The 22,965-nt window shown below is 38.1% G+C and overlaps 3 protein-coding genes across 6 annotated transcripts; 1 reads left to right on the top strand and 2 right to left on the bottom strand.

Annotated features, from left to right (window-relative positions):
- Positions 1 to 9,720: 9,720 nt before the first annotated feature.
- On the bottom strand, positions 9,721 to 9,963 carry LOC129728263 (glycine-rich protein 3-like). Its single transcript, XM_055686691.1, has one exon. The coding sequence runs from the start codon at positions 9,961 to 9,963 to the stop codon at positions 9,721 to 9,723; it is 243 nt and encodes an 80-aa protein (XP_055542666.1).
- A 1,969-nt stretch (positions 9,964 to 11,932) lies between these two features.
- Positions 11,933 to 13,050, bottom strand: LOC129730297 (protein spalt-accessory-like). Of its 3 annotated transcripts, none has more exons than XM_055689508.1 (2): positions 12,909 to 13,050; positions 11,933 to 12,522 (listed from the first exon to the last, which is right to left on the bottom strand). In XM_055689508.1, the coding sequence occupies exon 2, from the start codon at positions 12,509 to 12,511 to the stop codon at positions 12,020 to 12,022; it is 492 nt and encodes a 163-aa protein (XP_055545483.1). In that variant the 5' UTR covers positions 12,512 to 12,522; positions 12,909 to 13,050; the 3' UTR covers positions 11,933 to 12,019. The 3 variants fall into 3 exon arrangements, with proteins under 3 accessions (XP_055545483.1, XP_055545484.1, XP_055545485.1); XM_055689509.1 differs by lacking the exon at positions 12,909 to 13,050 and adding an exon at positions 12,831 to 12,852; XM_055689510.1 differs by lacking the exon at positions 12,909 to 13,050 and adding an exon at positions 12,620 to 12,725.
- Positions 13,051 to 14,254: 1,204 nt separating this feature from the next.
- LOC129730626 (uncharacterized) lies at positions 14,255 to 15,355 on the top strand. 2 transcript variants are annotated; one of them, XM_055690103.1, is made up of 2 exons: positions 14,255 to 14,380; positions 14,771 to 15,355. In XM_055690103.1, the coding sequence occupies exon 2, from the start codon at positions 14,782 to 14,784 to the stop codon at positions 15,268 to 15,270; it is 489 nt and encodes a 162-aa protein (XP_055546078.1). In that variant the 5' UTR covers positions 14,255 to 14,380; positions 14,771 to 14,781; the 3' UTR covers positions 15,271 to 15,355. The 2 variants fall into 2 exon arrangements, with proteins under 2 accessions (XP_055546078.1, XP_055546079.1); XM_055690104.1 differs by lacking the exon at positions 14,255 to 14,380 and adding an exon at positions 14,431 to 14,674.
- Positions 15,356 to 22,965: the final 7,610 nt, after the last annotated feature.

Below are 22,965 nucleotides of genomic sequence, written 5' to 3' on the forward strand. Positions count from 1 at the left end.
ATCTTGAAGGATTTGAAACTCACGAGACTCTGTTGTTTATTATTTTTATAGGTATGTTCTTTATTTAAGAGTTAGATCATTCCGAAGTTCCAAAATTTACCACAATCACCATACGTCTCCATTGAAAAAAGTTAATGCAATTCCAAAAAATTAAACGGTAATATCTCCTGGGTGCTGAATCCTCCAAAACGACAAAAACATTTATCTCCAAATTGAAAAAAAGCCGTCGTAGAAATTTGATATTTCATCAAACTTTTCTGCGCAATCTAAAATAATCGAACGATAAGATCTCCTAGATTGGTTAATGTCTGGACCGAAGGCGCAAAAACGTTCCCACTATTGACCCTCAGCTTTCCAGTTAACGAACCCCTACACTGAAAATATATCGAACGCTCATCACAAATGCTCTTCACATATGAATGCCAATAAACGAACTCAAACATTTTGTAATGTCGACCCATTTCGATTTTTATTGAAATCCACGGTATTTTGACGTATTTTGACGCATTGAAATCTAAGTGAAAGAAGATTGATTTCGTATGCATGACATAGCAAACCGAAAGTAAAACACTCAATTTTGTGCTGTGAACTCGAACGCAAGTGCATTCCAAGTAGATATGAATTGTTTCATCTATTAGCACAGATGTAAGTGGAATCCACTTCGCAGTAAGGTGTTGTTTTTTTTTTTCAGTATACCTTCTCGCACCAACTTATGTGCGAGTAACTAGTGGAAAGATAGGATAACCAACCCAGGTTGGACTACTGGTCACATGCTGACAAGGAGCGGGGCTTCCTTTCTCGGAAGGGAGTTTTTTTTTGGATCCACACCAACAGAAGCGTTCTAAGTAACGCAGTGTTCATTCCAAGTCCTGGTAGTTCCGGGGACTTAAAACAATGGCACTACGATGCTCCACCTGCGACATAAAGGGGTTGGTCGCCGGCCTTGCAAGCCCGCTGCAAAAACGGTCTAACGAACATGGAACTGTCGATTTCTCAACTTGCTAGAAAATACAAGTCAAGATCAACGGGATTGCAACGCTCAGGTTGGTCTGGAGGAAGAAGTATAGACCGGTATTGTACAATTCAGTGCACATCAACTGACGAATGAAAATGGCCTCAGACTAATCGACTTTGCCACCTCCAAAAACATGATCATACGTAGCAGCTTCTTCCAGCATATTTAAATAACCTACGATACCGTCGCCCGCCAGGGTGTAATCTCACGCGACTGAAGCAACACGAAGTCGCAGCCAAAAGAGGGTGAGCCTGAAGAAACTCCTCCAGAGGATCACTGGAACGGAGTTCAAACAGCTATCATCAGTGCTGCGAAAAAAGTCCTGAGACACGTTCAACCGGGTCGACGTAACGAGTGGTTTGACGAAGAATACCGGCAGATATTGGACAAGAAAAACGCAGCGCGAGCAACAACGCTGCGTAGAGCCACTTGTCAGAATGTGGAGCGATATATATTGAAACGGAGGCAGCAAATTCAACTCTTCAACAAAAAAAGCATCGCTTGGAAGAGGAGCACTACCGTGCTGGATCGAAGTCCGTACACCTAAGCACATGATAATCTTCGACGGTCAATATAAAATCAAGAAGTCACATTGCTTTAAACTGACATATTTACTTATAGGTCTACTTATATTTTATCACTATTTTCAAGCAAAATGATTAAAATCACTCCGAAACTTGAAAAAATCATGTTTAAATAGAACATGTTTTGAATCAAAATCCGTACATAGTTTTTTGTCTGAATCAAAACCCGTACACTTTTGAATCGAAATCCGCACACACGCGATATAGACTGGATCAAAGTCCATACAACAATAAATCAAAATCCGTATCGTTATAGAAGTACAAAAATGAACATATTTTATTCATAATTTATCTTTAAATTAACGAACAAATATATTTTGAGGATTAATTGGTTCCTGAAGTTTCACACAGTTTACTAATTTTTCATATCAGCTGGAATAGTGCAATTTTCGTAGCGTTTCGTAGTAACCGGAACGCCGGAACCTCTCAAAGTTTCCCGGTACGACCTTCCTTTGTGCAACTCAGTCACAGCTCGTTCGAAATAGTTTGCCATATATTTATACTTGTTTTCTTCCATTATATGCTGAAAACAAGAAGAAAGTTCAACAATATATGCATGATACACACGCTGTACGGATTTTGATTCAAGCAAATAACAAGAATCAAAATCCGTACGGCACAGTTTTTGTTGTATACATACAATTAACACTATTTACCAGACGATATACAGCTCGAAAATGACAAAGACTTACCTTTTCTATCAATTTCAAAAAGATTCACAGATTAAAACACTTATATCCCACTTGGAAATCGTTTTTATCTGAAGAATGTTTCCTTAGTAAATTCTCTAACGATACAACGAAATGACAACTGAAACCGAGACACGATTGGTTTTTTATTTTTAATATTTTTATTTCATGGCCTACTGGCGCATAGTTTAATTTAGCAGAAGGCCAACAGTTCAACGGATATGTACATGTAACTATCATATGAATTTTCATTTATATAATACATAAAACTGAAGAAAACGAATTTCGATACTGTACGGGTTTCGATCCAGCACGGTACGACGAACACCTGAATAGCGTGCAAGCAGGAAACCACAACAGGAGTGGAGGAGACGTGGTCATTTCAACGAACGACGAAGATGTGCCACCCTCAACAAAAAAGGAAATTAAGAATGCGATCCGGCAGCTCAAGAACAACAAATCGGTCAGAGAGGACAACATCGGAATATAAATTGGGCCCCGACAAATTGGGGAGCTCACTGTATCGGTTGATCGTCGAGATCTGGGACACAGAACAGTTACCGGAGGAGTGTAAAGAAGGAATTATCTGCTCCATATACAGAAGGGCGACAAACTAGATTGCGAAAACTATTGAGCGATCACAGTCCTGAGTGCTGTCTACAAAGCGTTTTTCCAGGACATCTTTCAACGCCTGTCACCATTAGCCAGCAGATTTATAGGAAGTTACACAGTTTATACTGCAGTAGATCCTCCAAAAGAGCCGCGAGTTTAGAGTCCCTACATAGCATCTGTTTGTCGGTTTCAAAGTCGTGTACGACACAATAAACTGACAAGGGCTATGGAAAATTCTTGACGAAAATGGCTTCCGGGGAAGACTGATTATGTGTGAGGATTTCGAGTGGAACGTCGGACTTCGACTTGGTGATGGTTTCTCCTGCCTAATGTTTTACGTCGCGCTAGACGGTGTTATGAGACGGGTGAGGTTTGACACGCGGGTCCCGATTTTCAACAGATCAGGTCAATTTATTTCCTTTGCGGATGACGTAGATATTGTCGGTAGAAAATGTGAGACGGTGGCAAACCAGTATACCCGACTGAAACCTGAAGCAGGTGGGATCGGATTAAGGGTACGTCCAAGCACGACAGGGCACGATTAGGCAATACGGTAACACTAGACGGGGATGAGTTCGAGGTAGTCGACGAGTTTGTTCACCGTGGCTCTTTGGTAACCTGGAGCGACGATACCAGGCGGGAGATAAAAAGACGTGTTATAAAAGGAAGCCGTGCTTGCTGTGGATGCCATAAAAAACTACGGTCGCAAAACCTGATTCACCACACCAAGTGTGTTGGGTGCTAAGAACCATCTTTGGCGGTGTGCAGGTGAATGGAGTCTGGAGACGTCATCCTCCGCCTCTTCGGCAAACCGAGTATTAACAAAGTGGCTGATGCTGCAAGGATTCGTTTCAAATCTGATACGAACGAGAAGACGAGAGGTGAAAAGTGCGAGATGGGTGGACCATATGGAGCACGATATGCAGAGCACTGGGTGCACGCGGAATTGGAGGCAGGCAGCCATGGACCGAGCAAATTGGCGAAAAACTTAGGACTTACGGCCATTTATGTAAGTAAGAAGTGGTCTCAAACTAAGAGTTTTAGATATGGATATTTAATAGTAAATAAGGGATTTCAAATTTGGTATTTATTTACATTCCGAATTTTATATTTTGGATTTGAATACTGAATATTGTATTTTGGATTCTAAATTTAGAGTATTAGCTCTGGGTACCTGATATTGATATTGGATGGATGGAGATTCTGGATTTTAAATTGGATTACATTTGAAAATCAACTTTTGCGCATGATATTAAGCATGATGTTTTAGACTTCGTTGAGAATAAAATACGACACTTTTAATGAATTGATTTACGATCTGTGATTTACCGGGATTTTTCAAAAATCTTTTGAACACTTTACTTTGTCGTTTGAAAATGTAACGAAAAAAGTTGACCATCACACAGTGACCGGAAGCCGGACAAAACTCAAGTTCTAATTATTGATATTTTTTTTTAAGTTCTACTATATTCAAAAACGTGTTTTTCAAATATCAAGACAATTGGCTTAAATTCGAATTTTTGAGAGCACTTTAAGCGTTGTCAAGTCATGTTATTTCAATGATTATTTTCGCTCAGAAAGCATATATTGGGGTTTACTTTAACTAGTAAATACTTACCTAATTCTTATTCGAATTCAATGCGATAGGTTGCATTTTGAAGATAAATAATCAGAATTGTATTTCGTGTTGAATGTTTTTATATAATTCATCATAACTTTTGTAAAATGTTTGAAATACCTATTGAGTGGTCTGGAAAAAACTTTTTTTTTGCGCAAATGTATGCTGTACGATCTGACCCAACGGTTCCCACAGGTCGCATAGTATGCATTTCATAGGAAATTTTCTCTACTTTTCGAATATTAAGGTCCCCTTTTGCCCCGCTGAACAAAACTTTTAATTGAAAATAAAATAGTTTGAATGAGGCGCATGGTGATTTGTGAATGTTACGTTGTTTTACAGAAGTAGTTAGTAGTTTCATTCAATTGTTTTAGAAGAACATCATCGGCTTACGTTCAGATGTGTCAACAAGGTAAAATAACACATATAATTATATTAAATTTACATGAATATTCATTTTTCAAACCAATGCATTAGATTTTAACATTTCACTCGTCATCGTCAGTATCATCATGACTGAAAATTATAAAATCTTCCACCTCTTATGTGAAAGCACTTTCCGATTTGATGTTGTGTTTAAAACTCGGAACTACCGAATCTGACGCAATTAGCAGCTCACGAAACATGTCACCGATAGTTCTCTCGCGTGATCCTTTCAGGCATTTATTTTCTCATGTTGTCCGGAATGCTTTATTCATGCTTTCTTGGGCTCCTTCCGAAAGTTTGCCAATGAGACTCGAAGATTGAACAATTATTTCATATTCTTGATTTAGTAATTTGTGTACTGTTGTTGAACATCAATACAATTTTACATAATAATGAACGGTAACGTTGGACTTAAATTTTGATGCATCAATTCCTTCGCCACTCGAAATCTTTGCTAGCAGCGTTTGAAATCGCTGGATTAAATTTAAATCGACTCCTGTTATCCCCAAAGGAACTTCTGCATTGGAAAAAACGTCTTGCTGTAACACCGTTATTCCTATTGCCGAAGTCAGCGTGCGGTTTGTCGACATGTAGACCACGTTTGACAAAAAAATCTTTTTGAATTCGCGGTTTGATGCTGTTGAGCTGATCGATGTTACCTGTTTTCAAATATTGAGAATAGGTAAGATTACCATTTAATTCTATCCCGAAAATTTATAGAGCGTTCCGATAATTATAAATACACTTACGATCAACCGTCATTTCAAATAACGTGCAGTATTCAACCAAACGTTGGCTGCGTCCTGTTGTTTACATCCAAAAGAAACAGATGCTGTCATTTTTTCTAACATTTAGTGCGAAATTTTGAAAATGCGTGGCCTTTCTCCCGAGCAAAGAAAGCGAATTGTGCACAAATGGGGCACCGTGAGTGGTCTTTCTATAAGAAATCTAGCCAGAGAAGAAGGTATAAGTGTCGGAGCAGTTCAAACCGCATTGCGGAAGTATTGTGAAGAGTGCACATTTACTGATGCCCCAAGACGTGGTAGAAAACCCGGGCCTGTTGATCCCACAATGGACAAAAAGGTTAAGGAATACTACAAGCGGCATCCTTCAGTATCAGTACGAGTTGTGGCGAGAAAGCTTGGAACCTCGGCGAGTAACGTTATGCGTGCCAAGGGAAGAATGGGTCTGCAGACCCGTCGGAAGCAGAAGCAGCCAAAACGAAATCCAAAACAAGCTGAATCTGTGAAACCGAGAGCTCGAAAGCTTTATGACAAACTTCTGACCAAAAAAATGGAGTGTGTTATCATGAATGACGAAACCTACATAAAACTGGACTATAAGACTCTGCCAGGACCGCAATTTTATACATCACCGAAGGGAAAGGATGTCCCTGGACCAGTGAAAGCCATTTTACGGTGCCCCGCTGGACCATTATTATAAAAAAAATTGTCCATCAAATCCAAGTATAGGGGTCAATTCTTGAGGTCATTTTACACCTCTGGTTGAATTGTTAAAAAAATCCACCGACTGGATCTCGAGAAATCTCTATTTTAGTGTATTAGTTAATAAATTTCAAAATAATTCTTATTCGATTCAGGCACTACCATCGAAATTTATCCAAAATCTTACCCAAATCATTTTATACCAAAATATACTTGTTGGTGTTGTTACAATTATGATAATTCACCACTGACTTAACTCTCCAAATTGACTAAGTTTGTTATTTGTATGGCTTAGTAGCTCTAGTTTAATTTAAATGTTACTCTCTGTGAAGTGAATGTGGAAAAACGAATCATTGTGTTGTGTTACAAATCCACACACAAACGCTCACAAACACACATAAATAATCATACACGTTTACATATAAACACACAAATTTTGAAAATTATGCATTATATTTTCTCTATTAGAAAGACAAGCGCTGCTAAATATTTGGCTTCTACTACTTTATCAAATTTTTAATTATTAGTGCGATTTCCAGGTTCTGGATAGTGAAAGAACAGTGTATAATAAATGGTTTTCTTTTTTTCCCGAGCATGGGTTCAAAGAGACAATTTCTAATTTTGCCAGCAGCTGAGAAAAGCTACAACTTCCGTTCGAATATGTTCACGTTTTTCAAAAAACTCACGTTTTTCAAATCGATGTGTTACCACCATAATGATCACTCAATATTAAGTTTTAAACAAAAACTTGCATTTTAAATGATTTGAAATTTATGCATCAATTTCACGTCAAAATAAGATTATCTTTCCAGGGCTAAGTTAGTACCCTGTACCAGAGTTCTGCAGAGACACTGGAAGAGGTCTTGGCTCACATAGCTTCCGAGCCTGTTCAATTCAACGTGATTTGGCAACTGAACAAAACTCCAGATTTACAACGATCGCCTTGATTGAGTATAACAGTAATCACATGTGTTAGCCCATACTGCCTTTCTTGCATGGTTGACGTAAAAGCCGATATGTCCAAAATGTACTTTTTTGTTGATTCGACTTTCTTGTTCTAAAATAAATACAATAATACACACTAAAAGAAACTTTTTTGTTCTGAAACATTCGAGTAATATTAAAAATGCGTAACTACCAATTGGTTTTACTCCGTGCGAAATGCAGTTGTTTAAAAAATCGTATTATTCGATACACAAGCTAGGAAAAGGAGGCTAGATTCTCTTATTAAATATATATTTTTTAAATCACTTTTTCAAATTAGAAAAATATAATACATAATTTTCAAAATTTGTGTGTAATATATATGTATACGTGTGTGAATATTTGTGTGTGTATGTGAGTGCGTGTTTGTGTGTGTTTGTGTGTGGGCTTGTATGAAACACAACAAGTTTAAATTATTTTTTCCCATTTAATTCACAGAACGTAACATTTAAATTAAACTAGAGCCACTAAGCCATACAAATAACACACTTAAGTCAATTTGGAGAGTTAAGTCAGTGGTGAATTATCATACTTGTAGCAACACCAACAAGTATATTTTGGCATAAAATGATTTGGGCAAGTTTTTGGATGAAATTCGATGATATTGCATGAATCGAATACGGATTATTTTGAAATTTATTAACTAAGACCCTAAAATCGAGATTTCTCGAGATCAAGTCGGTGGATTTTTTTTTAAATTTAACCAGAGATGTAAAATGACCTCAAGAATTGACCCCTATATTTGGATTTAATGGACAATTTTTTTTTATAATAATGGTCCAGCGGGACACCGTGCATTTACACCGGAAAATTCGGCAAGAAGGTAATGGTGGCCATTTGTGAATGTGGGAAAATATCTCGTCCATTCATTACGAATGACACAATGAATGGTAAAATTTACGTTAAGGTTAAGCAATATGGTTAAGCAGCATAACAATCCTCCAATCTGTTGGCCCAATCTTGGTTCCTGCCATTACTCTAAGGATTCACTAGGTGTCCCAAAGAAGATAAATCCTCCAAACTGCCCTGAAACTCGCCCTATTGAAACTTTTTGGGCTTTGACCAAGGCAAAGCTGAGGAAATATGTCAAACCAGCGGACAATGTTGAAAAATTTAAAAAAGATTGGCTTAATGTGGTAATAATGGTCGAAGAACACACTGTGCGAAAGCTTGTGAGTAGTGTTAAGAGAAAAGTTAGAGAACTCGCGGATCCTACGAAAAATAATCCCAGCTTGAATTGAAACTGGAAAGAAAACACTTTTTATCTATATTTCAGAATAAAATGACCCGAAAAATCCTGTATCCTTTGTTTTATTCAAGAAAGAAGATGTATTTATAATTTTCGGAACAGTCTATATTATGAAATTTAAGTTCAATATTCAATATTAAATTCAAATTCAATATGAAATCTGCTCTCTGAAAAAACTGCAAATATCGACAAATCAACAAAAGTCTGCACACGAATCGAATGCACATTTTTCTTAAAATAGTACAGCGTGAAAAAAGACAGAACAGTTAATTAATGGCAGTGAATTTTTTTAAAAACAGTTAATTACGCACAAAATTGATCTTATATGACTGAATATTTCTTTGTTCTCTACTCATGTATTTTAGTTTAACGTATTTAACATTTTGTTTCCTAAATTAATGCGATGTATTAATTGAGCTAAAAATGATCTCTATTTCAATAGTACATGATCGCAGTTTTCCAACTGCGAAATTTGGCATACAATCGGCTGGTTCACATTTTGACAGTTTATACTGGTTTCCTATATTCGCTTCGCCAGAAACTAATTATACTGACATCGTACTTATTCAAATTATATTTATAATTAAAATTTCAAATTATTATTTTTAAAAATAATTCATTATTATTAAATATTTTATATTCCATATACTATTCTCAGTTTCGCAGATGACTACTGGATCCTCAAACATAACAAAAGATGGGAATATAAATGAATAATGATATACATAAAAACACTACGAAGTAATTTTAGCCATAAGAAAATTTTAATTGCACTTTAAGGAGATATTTTTCCAACTTTTTGAATTTTTGATACCGAAATTGAATTTTTCATAAAAAAATCAACCTAATATGGATTTTTCTGCTGGGTCTCCGTACAAAAGTCGGACAAAACCAAAAATGTTCATTTAGAACATTTTTGGTTTTGTCCGACTTTCTACGGAGACCCGCCACTGTGCATCATCACCTCTTAAAGAGTTATTCTATCATTCCATTAAGCTACTCCAAAATCGAAACTAGAAAAACCCCAGTGCAAACATGATTGGTTGACACTTCCTATTTCGTTAAAATTGTTTATTTGGTCGCACTTTTGGAATCCACTTATAATCCAATAGCTATGCCAGGACCAAAACCGCCATAGTAACCACCGTAATATGGCCTCGGATAAGGTCGACCATACCCGTAGCCATAACCTCGACCCAAACCACCACCCCAGCCACCACCGTTCCAGCCACCACCACCCCAGCCTCTACCACCACAGCCTTCTCCATCCCATGGAGCAGCGAAAGCCGGCAGAAGTAAAACTGAGATTAGTAAGAAAACCACCGCAAATATGAACTTCATTTTTCACCACAATCGACAATTAAAATAATAATGCTCTTCTTTTCACTGGTTAGTGATGTACTGCAGATTATTTCCACTTAGATTTGTCTTAAATAAGATCTTCCGGAACGTAGATAACAATAAGGTGTTAAGTGATTACAACTAATCGCACACGCCGAAAAATACGCTAATGAATTGTCAGATTTACAACAGCCCGTGGGATTCACAGTCAGTGTTCAAACATCTCTAGCTACTGTATTTGTCATAGTTGTTTCGTTTCGTTTTGTCAATTAATAATTTTTGTAATATTTGTATATTTCAGCTAACAAAAAGTTAAGAACATTTTGAGAATAAATAAATTCTAATTCAGGATAACTCTGAGAAAAACTGGGAATATGGGTATCGCAAGATCTTAAGAAGGAAATAAACCACTTGAGAAAGCTTATAATGACAACAATCAATAACGAATAGTATGAATTTGAGTGCTGAATTTCAGCTATACTTCAACTTTGATTTGTTTTACCATTGCAATGTTCAGGAAACTTGTAGAGAAGCATTCTATCACCAATTCAATACATATAAGTTTTTTGTGCCGTGCCTTACCATTGTGAATGCTTTTGTCTCCATGAAGATGCAATTTTCACTGTGTGAAACTCGTAAAACCAGTCAGGGCACAAAATTAACTAAGTTCATTGTTGATTAATCCAATCCAACTCAATCTAGGCATTTCAATGTCGTCCGTGTGATGAAACAGCATGATTATTATATAACATTCATGAACAAAATTCCAATGAACTGGAATGGCCCTTTTTCGATTGTGTATAACTTTTCAATGTCGAACCTTTGTCTTACTGAGAATGAGTGAAGCCTTAAATAAGAAACTACGAAATATTTGAAGGTTTTGACTCACTTTTGTTTAGAGGTTAGTGTTAAAGTAGACTGTTTGAACTCTTTGTAACTTTTCCTAATCAAACTAATAAGATGAACAGTTTGAAAATATGATAAACTTGAAAGAACGAAAATAATTTATTTACCAAAGGAGGGTAGCAATTTAGATCAAACTACTTAAACATTATAAAACTGATAAAATACACTATCAAAATCCCATCCATGCTGTTTCTGTTATTAAGAAAAATATTGAGGGTGGCCTCAAAGAAGCTGGACAGACAGTGGAGTGGTATGCAGGCATGGGGAAACCACAGCACTTCAAAGCGCATGTGGCCCATCTGCTAACCAACACACCACGCAGGGCATTTCGTATTACCCTTCATCGCGAGCTCAAGACAAAACACTGGAGAGCCATTCGTAAACACGCCAACCGAGGATTTTTAACTTCGGCACATGAGGCAACCGAGGGCTTGCAGTTTCGGGGAACACACAAGCATTAGTCGCCACGAAGAGATTGACAATGGAATAATAATGGATCGTTGGATGTTGGCCATCGCATACAACCACCTGCAATATTTTTTTTCATATGTACTTTTGAAAAAATGAAGCGTTTGAGAAAACACGTGTAGGCATGCGGGTTCCCGAGGGCTCTCGAAGTTGAGAACACTCGGGTTTGTGTTTGCGGAATCTTTCGAAGGGCTGTTTTATCTAGAACACTGCGGGTTTTTCGTTTTGTATACGCACTGAAGGGCAATCTAAATACCCTCCGTGGCATCGCTTGAAACACACACGCGGGTGGTGTGGTGGGTTACGACATGCCTGGGTATGGGTTCCAAAATCGGTTTAACTCTGGCTACGCTGTCGGTCATAGGTGTTAAATGTTTGTAACTATATCGGAAAATAATCACACTTTGTTGCCAATTGTAGTTCGCATATGTGAGCAAAAAAGAGAAAATACTCCTATTCCGGTTTATCCGAGTCTAGTCTGTCTGTAACGCTTCTCAATCGGAAAGTTATTTTTCGCAAAATCGCACACCATGAACGATGTAAGATTTCTGTTACAGCTTTCTCATAGTTTATAAATCATAACAAAAACAACTAGTTTCTTACTTACACATTGCCTTAGTTTTATTGTAAAACAAAAATATCACAATCTCGTTGTTCTTTTGCATTAACCATTCAACCGTCTTTACCACCCATGATGATGATGATGCCCATGATGGTGGTGGTGGTGACCGCCATAACCATAACCACCATATCCGCCATAACCGCCATATCCGTATCCTCCATATCCTCCACCATAACCGTAACCTGGATAGCCACCATATCCGCCGTATCCAGGATAGCCGAGGCCACCTCCAAGTAATCCTGCACCACCGACTAGACCCACTCCAACTCCGACTCCGCCAAGCCCGAATTGACGCTTCTGGCGTGCCGCCTGCTCCGTATTACTGTTATCTTCATTCACTTGAGATAGATCGACCGCTGGAGCTTCGTTCGGTACTTGAATGGGTTGTTCCTGTATGGGTGAGTCGGCAGCAACTACTTCCGGTGGAGCTTCGCCAGCTGGCCTGCTTAACAGAATAGTACCATCCTGCGGTACGGGAACTTCACTCTGCGGAAATGCAATCGCCGATCCGACGATTGCCAGCACGATTGCTAGACAGGTGGGTTGTTGCATTGTGTGAAAATCTGGAAAAGGTTAAAATATGTCTCAATTAGCATACTGTTGAATCATGACGATAAAATTAGTATAATCAAGAACATTGATGTTGTTTGGGTTAATGACCTCGACAGGTTACGAAACTGGATTTCACGATTCTATTTTCAAATCGAGCACAATTTTCTTATACTTTGAATTCAAAACTAAAAAAACTTTGCGTAACAAAACCCTTAAGTGTTAACGTTATTATCCCCATCTGATAATTACTAATCACAGAGCAACACACACACTTTATATAATATTCAAGGAACAGATCAGTAGGCAATTTAATATATACCCAATAAAGTAAATATCACTTATTATGACGATATACCACTCAAACTATTCCTCTTGCACCGTATCAAACCAAACTAACCTCTTGTAACGCTCAGCTCCGATTGCAAACTACTTCGCTCATAGTCGGTCCTCGCACCTCTTATATATAAAAAGCAAGAATTAACGACACAATGCTAGCGGGAAAAAACGCCAGAAAGGCTTCTTATCCCACTGCAAAGATTTAAGCATCCATCCATCCACACCGCACACACAATGGAAGCGGGCCATTCAGCAACCTGTTCCGGACCGAATCGAAGAAACGAAACATTATCTCCGAAAACGAAACATTATTATCCGTTGCTCCGTTACCACACCCCGCTCGCTCCCTGGTTTTCGCATAACTAAAAGTGTATTTTTTCAGCAAGGTCACACGAACAGATCAACACCAGTCCGAAACTAGACAGTAGCTGGATGCGTCACGAGACAAAACACACAATGAGTTGCGGTTCCGCTACGACTTCTTTCCGAGTGGTCTGTCAATTTGCGTCAACTGGTCTCGCGAGCCGGCAGCACGAAATTTCACCGGTTGATCTGATGTACATTCATTGATAGATGTAGAAGGTGGTAACTTCAGGTGGGATTTCCCCGATAGGTCAACACATTCTGTTACGCTTAGGTCATTGTTCAGCTAGAATAGAAGAAACCCAAAAAAACTAATTTGCAATGTCGCCTGTTGGAATTCGCCATCGCTTACTAGTGACTGATTACCGGTGGCCATGACCGGGCACTAAATTTTATTTCCAAATAAACTAGTAATAGTTTCCTGGATATGATTTATAAACCCTAAAACGAAATAGGAAGTGTCAACCAATCATGTTTGCACTGGAGTTTTTCTAGTTTCGATTTTGGAGTAGCTTAATGGAATGATAGAATAACTCTTTAAGAGGTGATGATGCACAGTGGCGGGTCTCCGTACAAAAGTCGGACAAAACCAAAAATGTTCATTTAGAAAATCCCACCTGAAGTTACCACCTTCTACATCTATCAATGAATGTACATCAGATCAACATGAATAACAACATGAATAATTGACAAACAACCGGTGAAATTTCGTGCTGCCGGCTCGCGAAACCAGTTGACGCAAATTGACAGCCCACTCGGAAAGAAGTCGTAGCGGAACCGCAACTCATTGTGTGTTTTGTCTCGTGACGCATCCAGCTACTGTCTAGTTTCGGACTGGTTCTGGTCTAGTTTCGGACTGGTTGATCTGTTCGTGTGACCTTGCTGAAAAAATACACTTTTAGTTATGCGAAAACCAGGGAGCAACGCGCGGAATACGCGATAATGTTTCGTTTCTTCGATTCGGTCCGGAACAGGTTGCTGAATGGCCCGCTACCATTGTGTGTGCGGTGGGGATGGATGGATGCATAAACCTTTGCAGTGGGATAAGAAGCCTTTCTGGCGTTTTTTCCCGCTAGCATTGTGTCGGTAATTCTTGCTTTTTATATATAAAAGGTACGAGGACCGACTATGAGCAAAGTAGTTTGCAATCGGAGCTGAGCGTTACAAGAGGTTAGTTCGGTTTGATACGGTGCAAGAGGAATAGTTTGAGTGGTATATCGTCATAATAAGTGATATTTACTTTATTGGATATAAATTAAGTTGCCTACTGATCAGTTCCTTGATTATTATATTAAGTGTGTGTGTTGCTCTGTGATTAGTAATTATCAGGTTGGGATAATAACGTTAACACACAAGGATTTTGTCACGCAAAGTTTTTTTGTTCTGAATTCAAAACAAAGGGAATTACTGTTCAACATTAATCGTGAGAATAGAATCGTGAAATCCAGTCCGGTGTTTGTAGAGGTCATTAACCCAAACAACATTAATGTTCTTGATTATACTAATTTTATCGTCATGATTCAACAGTATGCTAATTAAGACATATTTCAACTTTCCCAGGTTTTCACACAATGCAACCCACCTGTCTAGCGATCGTGCTGGCAATCGTCGGATCGGCGATTGCATTTCCGCAGAGTGAAGTTCCCGTGCCGCAGGATGGTACTATACTGTTAAGCAGGCCAGCTGGTGAAGCTCCACCGGAAGTAGTTGCTGCCGACTCACCCATACAGGAACAACCCATTCAGGTACCGAACGAAGTTCCAGCGGTCGATCTATCTCAAGTGAATGAAGATAACAGTAATACGGAGCAGGCGGCACGCCAGAAGCGTCAATTCGGGCTTGGCGGAGTCGGAGTTGGAGTGGGTCTAGTCGGTGGTGCAGGATTACTTGGAGGTGGCCTCGGCTATCCTGGATACGGCGGATATGGTGGCTATCCAGGTTACGGTTATGGTGGAGGATATGGAGGATACGGATATGGCGGTTATGGCGGATATGGTGGTTATGGTTATGGCGGTCACCGCCACCACCATCATGGGCATCATCATCATCATGGGTGGTAAAGACGGTTGAATGGTTAATGCAAAAGAACAACGAGATTGTGATATTTTTTTTACAATAAAACTAAGGCAATGTGTAAGTAAGAAACTAGTTGTTTTTGTTATGATTTATAAACTATGAGAAAGCTGTAACAGAAATCTTACATCGTTCATGGTGTGCGATTTTAAGGGAGATACCTTTCTGATTGAGAAGCGTTGCAGACAGACTAGACTCGGATGAACCGGAATAGGAGTATTTTCTCTTTTTTGCTCACATATGCGAACCACAATTGGCAACAAAGTGTGATTTTTTTCCGATATAGTTACAAACATTTAACACCTATGGCCGACAGCGTAGCCAGAGTTAAACCGATTTTGGAACACATGCCACTCCACTGTCTGTCCAGCTTCTTTGAGACCACCCTCAATATCTTTCTTAATAACAGAAACAGCATGGATGGGATTTTGATAGTGTATTTTATCAGTTTTATAATGTTTAAGTAGTTTGATCTAACTTGCTACCCTTCTTTGGTAAATAAATTATTTTCGTTATTTCAAGTTTATCATATTTTCGAACTGTTCATCTTATTAATTTGATTAGGAAAAGTTACAAAGAGTCCAAACAGTCTACTTTAACACTAACCTCTAAACAAAAGTGAGTCAAAACCTTCAAATATTTCGTAGTTTCTTATTTAAGGCTTCACTGATTCTCAGTAAGACAAAGGTTCGACATTGAAAAGTTATACACAATCGAAAAAGGGCCATTCTAGTTCATTGGAATTTTGTTCATGAATGTTATATAATAATCATGCTGTTTCATCACAAGGACGACATTGAAATGCCTAGATTGAGTTGGATTGGATTAATCAACAATGAACTTAGTTAATTTTGTGCCCTGACTGGTTTTACGAGTTTCACACAGTGAAAATTGCATCTTCATGGAGACAAAAGCATTCACAATGGTAAGGCACGGCACAAAAAACTTATATGTATTGAATTGGTGATAGAATGCTTCTATACAAGTTTCCTGAGTATTGCAATGGTAAAACAAATTGAAATTGAAGTATAGCTGAAATTCAGCACTCAAATTCATACTATTCGTTATTGATTGTTGTTATTATAAGCTTTTTCAAGTAGTTTATTTCCTTCTTAAGATCTTTCGATACCCATATTCCCAGTTTTTCTCAGAGTTATCCTGAATTAGACTTTATTTATTCTCAAAATGTTCTTAACTTTTTGTTAGCGGTAATATCCAAATATTTAAAATATTATTAATTGACAAAACGAAACGAAACAACTATGACAAATACAGTAGCTAGAGTTGTTTGAACACTGACTGTGAATCCCACGGGCTGTTGTAAATCTGACAACAATTTAAATTATTAAAACACATAATAATAAAATTATTATTTATTTGTAATAGTGCCTGTGACGTTATTGTTGATTGACTGTTCAGCGGCTTCTGCACCACATTTCGGATGTACTATAGCAGCGGATTGTACAATACATACTACGAACCGACTGTCATAGCGGAGATAGTGGAGTGGCATTGGTTAATGTGAATATCGTTACTGCTGCAGAGGAGTGTTCCTACGTTACAATTAAGAAATCCGCACAAGCAATTTCACGTGACTCAAATTGGGCTGTAAAAATTGTAATAAAGTATAATTAATGTCTAGCTTTAAACTATTCATGATTTTTTTTTCACAATTAAAATCCTTTCGGTTATCATAAGAAATTATTCGTTCGAAACAAATATCTCTAATTGGCAGCACTTTTAAAAAATCATTCTAGAGAATCTAGAGTACAAGGCATGAAGGATAACGTTTTGGGTTGACACTCTGGTCCACGGACCACGCTTTCTACGTGCTTTCGAATTTGCATTTTTCAAAGGTTTTGCATGGAAACCAATAGCATTACTACTGTAAAAATCAAATTTTTCTCTAAAGGTCATGAAAACTTTGTATTTTTCTGGAATAAACTCAAATTCACTGCTGCACCGGTGTCGCTTTCGGTATACGTTTTGATCTATTTCCGCCCAACAGAAAAAGATCGTTCTAAAACCCTTTGCACGCTACTCAAAAATACAAATTAGAAAAAAATATTTATATATTATCCACTCCACCTCCTCCAACAATCGTGTCGAGTAGTGGGCCGACGCCAGATCCGGCCAAAACACCGCGTCTTCGGCTTTATGCTATTTCTTGATGAACGACGCAACTTCCGGCAGTACTATAAATTTCCCTGTTCACGGCCGTTCCGGAAAAAAAGAGCGGCTTTGACGTCTCTTTCTAGCTGATTGTTAGCCACAGCAGCACATTCTTGGGGAACCGGGGGATCAAATAAATTTTACTTCGATGCTCACTTCCTTCCTGCCTATAATCGCATACCAGTCCCACCTGCATTCTGGACGTTCTTATAGAGAAGTTATGGTAAATGTCTATCTCATTATATTATGTCGAAAATATGGGAATAAACCACGTAGCTCAAATAACTTAAGCAAGAAAAATACCTTTAAGCGCTGTTTTCTCAACTTGATGAAAATGAAGATGGGATTGATATGCGATTATAGGCAGCTTCGTGGGGGAAGTAAAATACTAAGTGCTCTGTCAATCGTTGCCATTCAGGGTGAGACAGGCCTCGTCGTCCATCACCACCGCCATGTCGCGATTTGCCGCATTCAGGCGCTGCCGCTGCGTCATTGCCTACAGTACCGAGACCTGTTGACGGGACTTCCGCTTCCTGACTTCCTGTATGTCCATTAGGGTGGGACAAAAAATAAATGTTAGCTCCCATGCACTTTTCGTGTTCCTTATAGGTCCTATAACAACTGTGTAAATTTTCAGATTGATCGGTGGAACTATATTATTGCGACCGATTTTTAAAGTGTCCATACAATTTTATATGGGAAAATCCACTTATTCATAACTTATTCTCTAGAGATGTCAAGTTGGCTCCTAAAAATATATCGATACATGATATTTGTAGGAAATTTTCTCGGGAAAAACTATTCTAAAGACTGTAAGGCGCAACAATGCTTGTAGAAAAAGTTATTCACCCCAAACTGATTGAATGTCTGACAAACGGCTCACCATTAAATTTTTCCAGCAACACTGCTACAGCATGCTGCTATTGAAAACTTGCTCGAGGATAAGAAAGAATTTCGCAAGGAATTAGGCTTAAAAGTGTGATTTTTGCTCATAGTATCTTCGGAGAAGCCTCCAAGATAAATTTCACGCGATATCATTTCTTATCACATGGTTGAATTTGCAACAGCAGCATGCTGCAGCAGTATTGCTAGAAAGATTCAATGGTGAGCCGTTCCTCAGATATTAAATCAGTTTAAAGGAAATAACTTATTCTACAAGCATCATAGCGCCTTACGGTCTTCAGAAGAGTTTTTCTCAGGAAAATTTTCTACAAATATCATGTATTTTTAGGAGCCAACTGGACATCTCTAGAGAATAAGTTTTGAAAAAGTGGATTTTTCCATATAAAATCGTATAGAAACTTTAAAAATCGGGCGCAAAAATATAGTTTCACCGATCGACCTGAGAAGTTACACACTTGCTATAGGACCCATAAGGAACACGAAAAGTGCATGGGAGCGAAAAAATAACACCATCGCTTTTTTCCCATATAACCGCATCCCAGTTTAATGTCCATGTGCGCTGGGTACTTTTTCACTGTTTGACCGGTTGCACCGACATCCCGGCAAAGCGAACGCAGTGATGTAGCCACTTTTCCCTGGGTCTTACTCTTTAGCATCCTTTGGAGCTTCCTGCTGATCAGGGTCGTCTATCATCCGAAACCGGGCTTTCTTTCTGATTGTTGTCCAATAGTGCCAAGATGTTGTACAGGATGGCAACGAGAAAGTGATACACTTTATTTATGTCATCAAACTCAAAACAGTTTTTATTTCTTTTCGGAATCGATTTCAATAACATCTATAAGTAGTAAAATTACAATGGTCTAATACCTTTTCACAACGCTCCCATACTCATTTCAACATTTTAAGTATGATTTCGTATTAACAGAAACTGATTTTGATTATATTTAACGCAGTGAAAACGAATGAAAATACATACAAATATCTTGTAATTTAATATTTGTGAAAATTCATCTCATATATTTCTGCTATTTACAGCTTGTTTTTGGAAATTTGAGGTGAACATTTTGAAGATTAAAAACCAGTTCGCGAAAGGCGCAACCGTTTTTCTGAGGGGCGTTGTTTCGATATTCTCCAATTGAGCTGAGATTTTCAGCGTTTGTTTGTCTACTCAAGGTAGAAAGTTTTGCAAAATTTCAAATTTTTTCATTGAGGGTCAGTGGGGTAAAACGGCCCTCAAAGATGTTATGTCTATAAACGTCCAAAAACTAAAAAGTGTAATAACTCCTGCTAGAGTTGATGGATTTTCAATAAATTTGTGTTATCATTTTGCACTAAGAGAACTTCAAAACGCATGGTAACAATATATGGCAAAGAGGTAACATGACGAAAAAATGCATTTTCTTTTTAAAATTGTCAATTTTCAGGGTCACCCTACTCTTCTCAACATCGCTAGAAAAAATATCTGAAAATAGCGTTTTGTAGAGCAACTCAAGAGCTTTAATTTCATGTATATGCCAAGTGTGCCAAGTGGGGTAAACGGCCCTAGAAGGTTTTTTTTCCAAAAACCGTCAAAATCACTAAAATCACAATTCCTGCTTCCTGTTTCCTGCTAGACTTAATAGATTTTGCTGAAAATTTGTACAATCACTCTGCCTTCCCAGAACTACCTACTTTATTGGAAGATACGCCACTTGGGGTAAAACGTTCTTTGAAGATGAGCATAAGTTGCTAAGCGTTAGTGTTCGAAGACATTGTTTTTTAAATGATTGTTTATTTTTATTAATACAACAGCAACCAAAGTAACATGATTTTTCAATGTAACAACACTCTGGGAACAAAGCGAAGAATGCGAGGTATGCGAACGATGACAATAAATTCAAAAGTCAAACAGTTAAACATGAAAGTAAAAGAATAACTTACTTCATTTGCTTCAACAAAGCTCGAAATATTAGTCTTTCAGCAACCGTCATATCGATAACGTCTTTTACCTCGTTTGAAGCTTTCCGTGGAACTTAGTGAAAAAGTCTAGAAAAACTTCAGTCTTTTTTAGTCGTTTTCAAATGATGCATCTGGATTTAATATCAAATAAAAGCACTTTAGTTGTTTTATAAAATGCCAACTTTGGGCTGTGGGCCTTTTACTGTAAAGGAAATAGCACCCCGAAAATCGTCAAGTATTTTCCAACAAAAATATTTGTTTCGTCGTGTCAATTTATTTGTCACTTTTGTACTTTTGTCATCTTACCCTTAAACTTCTTATTCAGAGTAGAGTAATAAACTAAATTTTAAGTTAATCTATCGAGTCTAATTCCAGCTTTCGCAGTTTTTGTAATTTTGATGGCGTTTTGGGAAAAAATATCTTCAAGGAACGTTTTAAAAAATTTTTGGGAAAAAATATCTTCAAGGAACGTTTTTTAGTTCTGGTAAGGAAGAGTGAGTATCCAAATTTTCAGCAAAACCCATTAAGTCTAGCAGGAAATATTGTGCTTTTTTGACGGTTTCTAGAAAAAAAACCTTATAGGGCCGTTTCACCCCATTTGGCACACTTGGCTTGTACATGAAATTAAAGCTCTTGAGTTGCTCTACAAAACGCTATATTCAGATATTTTTTCTAGCGATGTTGAGAAGAGTAGGATGACCCTGAAAATTGACAATTTTAAGAAGAAAAATGCATTTTTTCGTCATGTTACCTTTTTGCCATATATTGTTACCATGCGTTTTGAAGTTCTCTTTGTTGCAAATAATAACAGAAAGTTTTAGAAAATTCATCATCTCTAGCAGGAGTTATTACACTTTTTAGTTTTTGGACGTTTATAGACATAACATCTTTGAGGGCCGTTTTACCCCACTTACCCTCAATAAAAAAATTGGAATTTTGCGAAACTTCCTACCTTGAATAGACAAAAAAACGCGGAAAATTTCAGCCCAATCGGAGAACATCAAAATAACATGTGGTTGCGCCTCTCGCGAACTTGCTCTTGAAGCATTCTTAAGCAGGTATTAGACGACGCAAATATTTGCTATTTTTGGTACGATTTTTATTTGTACAAAATAAAATCTGTATTGAAAAATAGCAAATATTTGCTTCGTCTAATACCTACTTCAGTGAAGTGAGTGATTTTGTTTAGTGATTAATACAAAATATAGTCCACAAATGATGAACCTTTGTGTTTGACGCACAACTTCGTTCGGAATTTCACATGCGTAAAATATTTTTCCTAACGTCACCGCCAACCACGCTCGACGCCTGGGTTCGAATCCCACCGCCGACATAGGTGTCGATGGTTGTGAGGTGGCGTCCACTCACAACCAACCCAACTGGTCTAGATTCAATCCTAGCCGACACCGGGAGATTTTCTGAGGCGAAAAATCTCTGGGATCACGCCTTCCATCGCATGAGGAAGTAAAGCCGTTGGCGCCGGTCCGTTAATAAACGGGTCGTGAGTTAGGATCCTGGGTGTGGAGTCGCCTCCCTCGGTGATTGGCCACAACAGTGGCGGAACTAGACCGACGGAAAATAAGCGAGAATAAAAAAAAATATTTTTCACTCCGGCTCAAATTTCATCAATTGACACAAAAAGAAAACAAAACAATGATGACAAATCCAGTAGCTGAAGATGATTGGACACCGATTGGGAATCCCACGGGCTGTGTGAAGTCTAACGAATCATTAGCATATTTTCCGACGTGTGCAGTTCTCCTAAAGAACATTTACGTTCTATATCATTTGTAATCACTTATCACCTTGTTGTTATCTACGTTCTGGATGATCTTATTTAAGGCGCATCCAAGTGAAAATAATCTGCAGTACATCAGTAACAACGAGTGGATAAAAAAGTATTATTCGATTATAGTGAAATATGAAGTTCGTGTTTGCATTGGTATTTCTACTAATCTCAGTCTTACTTGTGCCGACTATGGCTGCCCCATCCCCGGGTTGGGGTGGCAGGGGCTGGGGCGGTGGAGGCTGGGGTGGTAGAGGCTGGGGTGGTGGTTGGGGTGGTAGAGGATGGGGTGGTGGTTGGGGTCGAGGTTTTGGCTATGGATATGGATATGGTTCACCTTACTTCTACCCGAGGCCATATTACGGTGGTTACTATGGAGGATTCGGTCCTGGCATAATTATTGGATTATAATGGACTTCACAGGTACGACGCAATGCAGTGCAATTTTCAACTTACTTAATAGGTAAAGCGTCGCAGTGAAAAATGTGTTTAACTGTTTATAAATTCTAAATAATTTCCATTGCAACCCAGGTTTAGTTCCTAACGACACTTAATGATGAACCTGAGATTATCCACCGATTTGAGGCATGGAGCATCACAAATATAAACCATTGTTAATGAAAGTAGTGACCAATTTTGAAGTCATCGATCGAATTGAACAATTGAATGAGAACTTGCACTCAAATCTTGAAGATTTGCAACTGAAACGCCAACTTACAAGGACAGCTAGAATAAGATTACTCTGTCTCATCTGTATATAGATATTACAGTGTCAACAAATAACAACATTTTCGTGCAACTAAAATTCACAACCAAATACACGCTCAAACCAATTAGTACCAATTCTGACAAAACTTCATGCGTTAGATAATCCATAGATCGG

Source organism: Wyeomyia smithii, chromosome 3, assembly GCF_029784165.1.
Source record: "Wyeomyia smithii strain HCP4-BCI-WySm-NY-G18 chromosome 3, ASM2978416v1, whole genome shotgun sequence".
Lineage (NCBI taxonomy): Eukaryota > Metazoa > Arthropoda > Insecta > Diptera > Culicidae > Wyeomyia > Wyeomyia smithii.